The sequence below is a fragment of the Parasteatoda tepidariorum genome, chromosome 3 (assembly GCF_982258835.1).
Source record: "Parasteatoda tepidariorum strain Cologne lab strain chromosome 3, Ptep-v5.0, whole genome shotgun sequence".
NCBI classification, from domain to species: domain Eukaryota; kingdom Metazoa; phylum Arthropoda; class Arachnida; order Araneae; family Theridiidae; genus Parasteatoda; species Parasteatoda tepidariorum.
In genome coordinates this window covers 40,629,881-40,641,787 of record NC_141757.1, presented here as the reverse complement: position 1 = coordinate 40,641,787, position 11,907 = coordinate 40,629,881, and the positions used below count along the sequence as shown (strand labels likewise).

The following is an 11,907-nucleotide window of genomic DNA, read 5'->3' as shown; positions in this document are numbered from 1 at the left end:
TCAATAAAATTTCTTTAGTTCACAAAATCAATTATTGATAAATTTTTGAACATGAATGAAAAAAAAATCGAACTGGTTTTTTTATACAAATATAATTTCGATAATCTAACAGATGTTTCTAGTAACTTTTAAACAGTTTTTCTTTACTAAACAATATCCCAAATATATATTTTTTCTTGCAATTAGAGCGTCAGAAAAAAGAATATATAAAAGGGACACCGGTGTCACATCTGTACCAACGGGTTAACATTAACTGGTCCTTTTTTTAACCAGATGATAATTACCAGTGATATGATTGAATATGAAGACTTAGTAGTTAATTTTAGGTGATCGACGTCAATCTGACTCAATTAAAACAAAAATATTTTATGGACTGATTAAAGAAAATGCCTGCTCGTATCAAATGAAGAAGTTGTAATGCTTGCGAGAAATCTTAAAAAGTCAGCTATAAGTTCCCTATAAGTTACTCAGCTATAAGTTCCCAGTCATATGCAAATTGTATACTTTATCTAGATATGAAACACAAGTTACAAAGATTTAAATTCTGAGTTGATATTTCGAATGTTACTTATACGCAGAGTAAGAATTACAAATATAGAAAAAAAAATTTAAATCCTTTTAATTAACAATGTGAATTCTTTGACAATCAACCAGATAAGAAGGAAGACGAATCAGAAATAAGCAAAAAGCTTTATTTGTGAAAAATAAATCTAATACATCATAAACGAACTTGTGAAATTTTAGCAAAATGATTTTGGATGCATGGTGTAAATAGAATATACTAGCAGCTATTTTCTATGTCAGCAACAAGTACAATCTGATGAACATCGTAACACATACTAAGAACAGATGTAAATAGGTTTTACTTGTTTTTGTATAAATCAGTCATAGTAAATATCTGAAACGAGAAATAAATTTATCTAAAACAAATTGCAGTGGTCATACATATTTACATAGTTAAATACAATTCAAGATCATTTATAAGCCTAAATTTTTATGTTAAGCAAACATATTGTAAATATAATTTTTATGAGAAAAATATTTTTTTGTTGCAAATACTAAATTAAAACAATAGAATTTATGGTAATTCAATAGATTTGGTACTAATCCCTTTCGAAAGCCAGTTAAACGTATTTTTCCAGAGTATTTATATTAAGTCTGCGCAGTATTGATGCAGTTTTAATATGTACCAAATATACTAATTTTACCTACATTAATATATTTGATATTGATTAAAATTGCACCATTTATCATAATATCAAAAAAGCCTATTACCAAAATTAATTAAGCATATTTGTCGGCAGTAATAGTAGCGATTTTTATATTCCTTCTTAACGAATTAGTACCATTTCTGCATCAATTTTACTCATAAGTACGAAACTTATTTCTTATTTCTATTAGTCCCTATAACCGAAATTAAACATCATTGTCAATAATAGCAAGGCAATATTTTACGCTTTGCCTGAACTAATTAGAACTATTTCCCCATCAATTTCATATCATTGTCATCAAACATCAATAATAGTATAGGAATTTTTAAATTTTCCTCTAAATAAATTAGTGCCATTTATCCAATTATTTTGTTACTTAATACATAATTTTTTTTTATTTCAGCTAGTATCTATTACTAAATCAATCAAGCAGTATAGGCATTAATAATAATATGGTGATTTACAACGCTTCTCCTAAATGAATTAGTATCATGTTTCCATTAATTTTTCTCTTTAGTACATAGCTTATTTTTTATTGCAATTAGTAACTTTTACCGAAATTGCTTAAGTACCATTCACATCCATAATAATATGGCGATTTTTTACTTTCCTCCTTAACGATTTAGTACTATTTCTTCAATTATTTTATTTTTCAATATATCACCAATTATTTTATTTTTCAATGTATGAAAACTCATTAAATGAAAAAGAAATAAAACTCACTAAAACAACACAAATTAAAAATCCGAGAAAAAAACCGGCCAAAATGTCATCCCAGTGATGCATGTGGTCGGCGAGTCTGGTAAGAGTTATGTATCCTGTCGGCATCAACAACATCCATAATAACAATGGCTTTGCCAACACACTGTATCTGGTGAAAGTTACTTTTTTATGAAGATAAAACTGGAAAAAAAAGGAATATAGTAGGGTATAACACTTCATTCAATCATTTAAGTTAAAATCATCCAAATTCAATACTTGCCACTATATAGAACATTGAATAAGTTGTAAGAGCTGCATGACCTGAGGGAAAGGATTCTCTGAAATAATATTTAAAAAATAGGTACATATTTAAAAAACTGAGAGAAATATTTAAAAAAATAAGTACATAAACGCATGAAGGTCAAAAGAAATATAATTTACATGCAGTTATAAATGTTGTCATATGAAATCTACGCTATAAATTTAAGATATCCGACCGACTTCGATACAATTTTTTTTAAGTTGAATACGCATTGCTATAATTCAACTTGAAGGGAAAAACAATTCGATTTATGCCGTTATATATGTTGCAAAGGCATGATAAGGAAACGTTCCTTTGTACCTTGTACAAATTATATAACCAAATTGCCTAAATTTTGAAATTTGAATTGATTGAGCAACCTTAATCAGGTGTAATTTGAACTATTTTATCATACACCATTTATCCTCCTTTAAGTTGATTGCACATTGCTATAATTCAACTTGAAGGGGAAAACAATTCGGTTTATGCCGTTATATATCTTGCAAAGACATGGTCAGGAAACGTTCCTTTGTACCTTGTGCAAATTATGCAAAACAAATTGATTGAATTTGGAAATCGCCGAATTGCGACAACTTTAATGTGGTGTAAATTAAACTATATTATCAGACACGTTAATCCTTCTTTAAGTTAATTACACTTTACTATAATTCAACTTGAAGAGAAAAACGATTTGGTTCATGTCGTAATATGTCTTGCAAAGACATTATCAGAAAACGTTCTTTCACACCTTGCCCTAATTATGTAACCAAACGAAAAATAATAAGATGAGACAACAACAAAAAAACATATTTATAAATATTTTAAGATATCTTACCGAAAGTATTTCTCATCAAGTAAATTAGGATTGGTACACTTGTACTCGGTAACATAATAATGAGGATTTGCGACAGAAGAGCAATTGAAATCAGGTTTGCAAAGGGCTAAAAAGTTTGGACGAGGTCTCCCTATAAATGATTTGATGAAATCATTAGACAGTTCTGACATAAGTAGACCAATGAAAAGTACACCTCCGAAGCTGTAGATTTCTTGAATCATGTGCGGAACTTTCCATCGAAAGAAATATATCTCATCCACTTCAATTTCCATAACTGTAAACTTTCTAACCACTTCCGTTAGACAGATCTGCAACACATGCATATATTAGAAAATTAAGAAACAGAAAATAATTACCATTCAATATGTTATAAATTTACAAATGTTAAATAAAAATAGTGCCAAGATGCTGTTAATAAGAAATTCGAAATTTGGAATTGAATCAAAATTTGGAATAAGTAATTGTGTGATTTTAAAACTTATTTGTATACCTATTTTTTTTTTTTTTTTTTTTTTTTTTTTGCAGAAATTATGCAATCTGAAATTTTTATACTTTCGTACCATACAATATTTTTTATTTATTAATTAATAATTGTGCAGGTAATATGTTTATTAAGTAACAACTAATTCATATAGTATTTTCGTGCTAAAACAGTTAATTTTTCGGCAAGATTACATACTAAACCTTGTAAAATCAAAAAAGTAAATAAGTCGAAAAAATATCTATTAGTTTTAACGAAGCACAAAAGCATATTATTCACAATTTTATATGAGAATTTACACGAATACAATAAATTGAAGAAGTAATTTACAACGTGAGAGTAAAACGCTCGTATAACAGAGTGAAAAATTAATTTTGACAGACAATGCCTGGCTAAATCAAATATTTCATGCACAATTTTATATTAAATATTTAACCAATTAAATAAAAATAGTAAAACTAACAAAGTAATTCTCAACGTGATTGTGATGCCACAATAGACATTACACATATATATTTCCTAGCTTTTAAAATTTCTTTAATTTCTTAAACTTTTTTAAATCATTAGTAATCGAATTTTAATTAAATTAAACCAATTATTTAATTTTTATTACAATTATATAAAATTGTAATAAATCTTTAGTAATCTTAATAAATCTTAAAATTATATCTTTTTATAAAAAAGAGTATATAAAATATTTTATTCTTTTCTTAACAATCAATATAACGGCTAACCTCCTATTTCAATACTAATGTAAGACTAATTAATTCACTGTCGCGACTAAATCAAAAACAAAAATCTATTTATAACTCTTTATTCTTTATTTCTTGCCACAAAAATGTCTCAGTTACATGATTATACTAATTCTCATAGTCTTTTAGGAGATTCACTTTCGCCAAATTATTTTTAAATTTACTATTGATTATTTTGGGTTGGCTTTATTTTTGGATATGTTATCTTTCCATAATTCGCCAATCATGGATTTCTTCCCATGCTCCTAACTATTCGTTGGGAACCATTCATTTACAATGTTATTCATTTTTCTGAGATAAATATCTCTACTTGATATTCAAACTAAAGTGTATCTCACTCGGCTAAAAATATGCTTAATACTACAATGATGCTACCTGAACGAACCACAAAATTGGACTGATCTCCGCCTCCACAGTGAGCGTAAAATATGCAACTAAATAAAGGATATAACTGAGGGAAAAAACAAATAATAAGAATAATTTTGACTAACAATGCCTAAAGGAAGCAAAGTACAAAAACTCCAAAGGATAGCGTTTGTAATGGTATTTTCTTTTTCAGGATACATTATGTTTTCATCATCACAGAAGAAACCTTGTCTAGTTGGTGTTGTACAATGCCAAACAATAGGCACTATCCCTCCACCTATGGAAAGAAATTAATCAAATTAGAGAACACAATTCTTGTTTACTAATATATCAGAATATTAATGTAAAAATTGTGGAATCCTAAATCCTTTTGGTTTTAACGCTTGCATCCGCGTTTTGAAATACAAGATAATATCCTTCCTCAAAAATCACTAATTTTATAAACAGAGTGCACAGAACGAAAAATTAACTTCCCTAAATGAACTTATCAACAAAACATCTCATGTCATGCGCTTTAAATTTTTTTATTATAGTTAATTTACAGAAGTATGCAGTCTACGTCATTATCAAAGTTTTTTTTTTTTCTTTAACAGTCGCTGTTAAAAACCAGCAGAAAATTTTTATTAAACATATTTTTCATGCATTTTTCATTATTTTGTAAGCATTTAGGTCAAAAATACGTGAAAATGTTATATTTAGCATTTTAATAATTTATAGTTATGAAATATAGCATAAAATACCGGTATTTTTTTCTGCGTAATCTTTCACACGCGGCTCACTTCCAAACAAAAAAATTTTTTTTAAATGTGCATTTATTTGTAGCTGTTTGCACACCTAGAGAAACAGTTATTATCATTGAAATGTCTTTAATTTACGAAAATAATTGTTGATAAAATTTTTAATATCAATGAAAAAAAATTTCAAACTACTTTTTTTGAATTATATATTTCTGTAAAAATGTAATTTGATAATCTAACAGATTTTTGAAAAAAAATTATTAAGCTGTTTTTGTTGTAATTAAAAATATATATATATTTTTTTTATAATTAGTACGTATCAGAAAAAATATATATAAAAAGCACACCACTGTTTCTGCGTCAAGCAAGTTATTCTTCTAAGAACTAAAAAAAATATTCAATTGCAATATTATTATTATTACCTTGCAAAACTATAATTAAGGATTTAATTGTACAATATTACCGCTCAAGTAGAACTATATTGAGTGATCAAATTTACAAGGGGGTAATCTAAATTTTAAAAAAGTTGCCCTAAATATCTAAATTAATATACTAAAAAAAATAAAATTGCAATACTAAAATTCTCTGGTAAACTGAAAACCTTTCCCCATTGTCCTTCATCAGGCCACTCCCAAAAATATCTTGGACTTTCTTGGATTCGGCTGCGAAGAAATCTACTCGTCTTCTCTGTTTGTCATCGGCATGTTTAAAGTCAACAGCTTATTCGACCTAGTCTGACGTATTAATTATATTAATAACAATAGCTGGAAATCATTACTATATTAATTATAATAATTATAATTTCAAATTCATAGTAGTCATATTGGTCTATAAAGTGGAATAAGTTTTTTATGACGTTAAATTATTTTTATATCTTTTTGGAAACAGTATCTAGATAAATTTCAATTGTAATTTTTAATATCTATAGTTATATGTAATAAGTATGAGGACTTACATATAAGAAGAAGCATACAGTCAACAAATACTTGAGGTGCAGCGTTCCTTTTCTCTTTAATCTTTTCTTCCATTTTTTTCTGTACCATTACTCATAGTTTATCTGTAATACAATATCATAAAAATGTAGGAAAAAACATCAGTATAAACTTTAAAGATTACAAATATGTTTCACAAAAGTTTTTTAAACCAAATTGGTTCGACTTAAATTTTCAGCAACAGTACCACATTGCTCGTCAAAAAAACTTTATCCTTAATTAGAATTTTAAGTAAAAAAAAATTTTATTTCAAAAGTATTACACATAACACAAACAGCCAGATAATTTACTAAGACGACAATTATTATTCTTTAGTAAATCTGTCTAGACAAGACTTTATGTTCGATTGTTAGCAGTCTTACAACAGCACATTTCCTTTATTTTCTTTATGAACGACGAAATAAAAACCGAGGCTATGTTTTGAAAATTCAAAAATTAAAACTCCTCCCATTCGGTTGAATTTTTGGGACGTTTACCGAGGGTTTAGTTAAAATGCCAATAATCACTTTACCAACAGGGGATGGAGCGTACGCCTCCCTGTAAGGTGATCCAGGTTCGATTCCCAGTGGTGGCTGGTTGATAAGAATTCTGCTCCCGGCTCAAACCGACCACAGTGCTGACGTAAAATATCCTCAGTGGTAAACAGATAATAAATTAGAATCCCCATGCCATCGTGCTACCCGTGGGAAGTTTTTCATGGTTTTCCACTTCATTGAACAAAAAAGTGGGTTAGTTGCATCAAAAACTTCTCCCCGAAGGCTAGTTAGTCCCAATGCTTGATCTGGGAGATTCCTTGTCTTCTGGGTTGAATTCAAACTTATAAGGCTACAAAGTCGTGCACTGATAGACGTAAACTGAGATTCGGGACGGCTGCTCAATGCCTGCTATAAAACAAAAATCACTTATCCTACAGAATGTATCCCTACATAATCATTCTTATCGCCAAAAGGATCGTTTTACCGATCGCTTCTACCTTCAACACGATTACTTCCCCGACAGCTTATTTTATTTTATAACCGTCGTTGAACAGCCGACCCAATTTTGGGTTTACGATTAGGAATGTTCAACTCCGTAGACTTGTAATTTTGAATCCAATCCAGAAGACAAGAGAACTCCTGGATCAAGTATTGGGAGAAATTTGTCGTCATGGAGAACTTTTTGATAAAAACTAACCCACATTTGTATTACATGGAGAGGAAATCCACGAAAACCTCTGACGGTTAGCCTGACGGCAAGGGGACTCTAACCCATGATCCGTCTACCACTGAGGATATTTTACGTCAGCACTGCGATCAGTGCAAGCTGGGTGCGGAATTCGAATCAACCAGTCATCGCTGGAATTCGAACCCGGTTCACCTCATTGGAAGGGGAACGCTCTATCCCCTGAGCCACATCGCCTACAAGATAATTTCTGCGACACAATTATTCGCCGACAGCTCATATCTCCGTAAACGATTGTTTCACCAACATCTCATTTCGCCCACACAACCGCTTCGATATAATGAAAAAATGCGTACTGTTTGTATAATAAAGTATATATAGTAAAGTATATACAGGGTGTCTCAGTTAAGCGTTTCAGAACTTCTAAGAGGGGTAGGGGGCATCCTGACGACTCGAAATCATATAGCAATGTGGGGTCGGAAATGCTTTCCTGAAGCGGTGACGTACACAGAAGCACCATAAAGAAAAGAGACCGTAAGTGAAATATAGCTATAATAATACATTGAAAAAATTATATGGTGCATGGGCCAAAGTAAGTGTTCGAAGTTTCTGTTACCGGCTACAATGTACACCTCACATCTCCGGCGCATGGACAATCGAACATTCTGCAATACTCCAGGCATATCTTGCAGGCAGCTACTGCGATTCTTGCAACCAGCATTATCAAGAGGGGTGTCATAAACCAGTGTTTTCATATGACTCCAGAAATCAAGATATGATAGGTCGGGTGACCGAGGAGGCCATATAATTTTTTTAATGTATTATTATAGCGATTTTTCACTTACGGTTTCTTTTCTTTATGGTGCTTCTGTGTACGTCACCGCTTCAGGAAAGCATTTCCGACCCCACATTGCTATATGATTTCGAGTCGTCAGGGTGCCCCCTACCCCTCTTAGAAGTTCTGAAACGCTTAACTGAGACACCCTGTATAAGGATGTAATTCATTTGCTTCAAGAAAAAAAATATGCGTTTTATTACTCATATTTTCGAAACACTTTATTTATTTTTTTCCACCAATATATTGATGATGTTTTAACGATTATATACTTCATTATTCTAGTCAATAAATCAAATAGTTAATGTACCATTTGTTGATGTTGTTGTGGTCAGCTATTAAGGCAGAAGGAGTGCGATTGTTCTTGTTTTACAGTGGCGCCATCTATAGTCAAGAGTACGACTTCTTCCACAGCCATATGTCACACCCGTTTATAGGGCGAACCCATTCATTCATCCACAGATCGTAATTTTGACCTGAACCAGAGAACGATCAATCTCCATTTCAGTACCCCCAGAGCTATAATTTGTTATGGGCACATGGAGGACTTTGCGACCCGACAAATTTAACATGCACCAGTCACCATTTACTTCGAGCGGCTGGATTCGAACCCCCGTTCTCACAAACGTGACCCCAACGTCGGTGAAATTATCGGGATGGTAAAGAGACTACCGACTAGAATGAGCCTGGCTCATTTCAGTACGGGTACCTGCACCAAGTTTTAGCAACAACCGGGCATTGGGACGTGAAAAGTCAAACACTTCGGGATCGGTAGAACCTGAAGACCTAAACTTGTTACCACAGCTTGCCCACAAGGTTCCAGACACTCACATACAAACAAACTCACTCTTCATATTATTACTAACAGTTTTCGGCAGCCAGCTCTTCCACCTTCACAAATTCGACAATTCATCGCTCCATAATGACCTCCTACCTTCAGCATTATTGCGCTGAATCTATGGCATTTTAAGAATTTCAAGTAAAAATCGGAGAGTCAGCATCAACCCTACATATATTATACTTAACTATATGTATCAACCATACATATATGTCACTGTTTGTGCTTACAAGTAAGAAATAAAAAAAGAATTAGTCTGCGACCAAAACTTTCCTTTTCTTTTAACTTTAAATAAGTTTGATACACTATATCTCTAAATGCTTCATATGTAGAAATAATAGCCCTATATTTCTTTTAAAAAATACGAATACCGAAAGAAAAAAAAATACCAATAACAAAAATTCAAATTTTTCCAATAAGAGAAATTTAAGTTATTATTAAAAATGGTAAAAAATAATTATTATTTACCTGATACAACCTAACAATTTCAACAATGTCTCATAGTTACAGACAAAACACCTTTCACTTGCAAAAATATCATATAAATTATGTTTTTGCAGATGTCCTTGCGAATAGTCTTAGATAACCCGAGAATTTAATAGTCGAGATAATGAAACGTAAAAATTTTGTAAAACGATAACACTGAAATAAATTTTATTCGAGAAAATAACTTTTTTAAACAACCATATCCCGATATCATAAAATAATTCCATCTATTTATTTATTTACTTCACAATGAAGAAAAAAAAAGCTTATGCAATATCTTATCTTATATTTTCTACAAATTTAAAATGTAAGAAAGAATTAAAAACGCTCATTTTTTAACGTGAATCTGATAAATTCATGAATTTTATGTTTTAGAGTTTCTATAATAACTAAGGAATCTAGTTAAATGGACTTTCTTAGTTCGTTTTTAAAAATTTTTACATTCTAAAAGAAAATGTCATGCTTCAGTCATATTTCAGAAGATATAAAGGAGAATAAATTAGTTTTAATTTATATTACTTGTTCGTTGTTCTTATCATTTGCAAAAGTCTAATTTCTTCTTTGGTGAATGTTTGCAATAATTTATTTGTTGATAATTAATTAATTTAATCAATTTGTTGTTAATAATTACTCTATCGAATGATAAAACAAAAATCCTTTAATAAATATATTCATTAAAATGGCCAGTATTTTATGCAACAGCTATTTACTATATATATATATATATATATATATATATATATATATATATATATATATATATATATATATATATATATATATATATATATAGAGAGAGAGAGAGAGAGAGAGAGAGAGAGAGAGAGAGAGATCATAATACGTAATAAGGTTTCAAAAATACGTCACGACCTATATCTTGTATTCAATCACCGTTTAACTTTCTCTTCTTTATAAGTTTTATTTCTCCCATTAAAAAAATGAAAGTAACTATTTATTTGTAGGACTCATTTTAAAATAAAAAATGCACAAGTGGAGGTTGAAACAGTATCGGCGATCGAAATGATCTATAGTTAGCGCCGATCAGAACTCTCTACCTGCACACACTTCCCATGCTTTCACCATTAGCGTGTGGAGAGTCTTGGAAGAAGGAAGTACGTTACTTTCTGTGTTAATTTGAAAATAGATTAAAATCTTTTAAGTTAGGAAACTATATGGAACTGAAAACTACATTAAACATAATTCTAAAAGAAAGCGTTATGGAAATTTTAAAAAATATTTTTATTAATTAAATACAAAAATATTAAGGAAAGGAAAAATATCGTGGTACATTCCTATGCAACCGAAAAGACGAGGAGAGGGAAGGGTCAAAAGCATGGAACTGGTCTTCTCCCCAGATGGCGTATTCGAGCGTTGCGATCCACCTATTACATATCACACTGAATTTAAACTTGATCTTTAATTTTTCCTTTGCTGTTTCTATACTGAACTTAGCGTTCGAGCTGGGCGCGTTTTTAATGGGTAACACGTTAATTATCTCATAAAACGAAAATATTCTCCATTAATGCGTTTCCCCGACTGAAAGCTGGGTACTCTATTTCAGCAGTTCCCAAATGGGGTTCCGCCAGATAACACTCTAATAACCAGTAATTTGAAACATCTGATTAAATTTAAATCCAATCTATAATTCCAAATTTATTTAATCTTACACCTATTCTATACTGAACTTGGTTCGAGCTGGGCGCGTTTTTAATGGGTAACACATTAATTATCTCATAAAACGAAAATATACTCCTTTAATGCGTTTCCTCGACTGTAAGCTGGGTACTCTAGTTCAGCACGTCCCAAAAGGGGCTCCACCAGTTAACACTCTAATAACCAGGGATTTGAAATCTCTGATTAAATTTAAATCCAAGCTATAATTCCAAATTTATTTAATCTACACAGGCCTTTATGAAATTATTTCAAGTAAACTGTTTATGAAATAGCATTGTTTATGGCATTTTTTAAAGGAAAATAAAAAAAATTCTAATAGCAATATATCGAACGAATTATGAAAAGAACAAGCATTTATAAAATATTACATTAGTAATTCTTATCACACTTTTCAAATCAAAATAACTAAAATCTTCAATAAAGAAATGTGTTTCCACAATAACCATTTCCCGTTTATAGCTTCTTTTTAGTTTTTATGTCAGAATTTAGCTTATTTAATCATTTTTAGCTTATATGTATACACCAGAAACAAATAA

At 30.4% G+C, this 11,907-nt stretch overlaps 1 protein-coding gene across 2 annotated transcripts; it reads right to left on the bottom strand.

Moving 5' to 3' along the window:
• Positions 1–675: 675 nt before the first annotated feature.
• Positions 676–9,803, bottom strand: LOC107442661 (putative phosphatidate phosphatase). 2 transcript variants are annotated; one of them, XM_043057887.3, is made up of 7 exons: positions 9,680–9,803; positions 6,341–6,442; positions 4,774–4,925; positions 3,050–3,357; positions 2,194–2,251; positions 1,935–2,114; positions 676–898 (listed from the first exon to the last, which is right to left on the bottom strand). In XM_043057887.3, exons 2-7 carry the CDS (start codon positions 6,426–6,428, stop codon positions 863–865), a joined length of 822 nt encoding a protein of 273 aa, XP_042913821.2. In that variant the 5' UTR covers positions 6,429–6,442; positions 9,680–9,803; the 3' UTR covers positions 676–862. The 2 variants fall into 2 exon arrangements, with proteins under 2 accessions (XP_042913821.2, XP_071043217.2); XM_071187116.2 differs by having other exon boundaries at positions 6,341–6,445; positions 9,680–9,768.
• Positions 9,804–11,907: the final 2,104 nt, after the last annotated feature.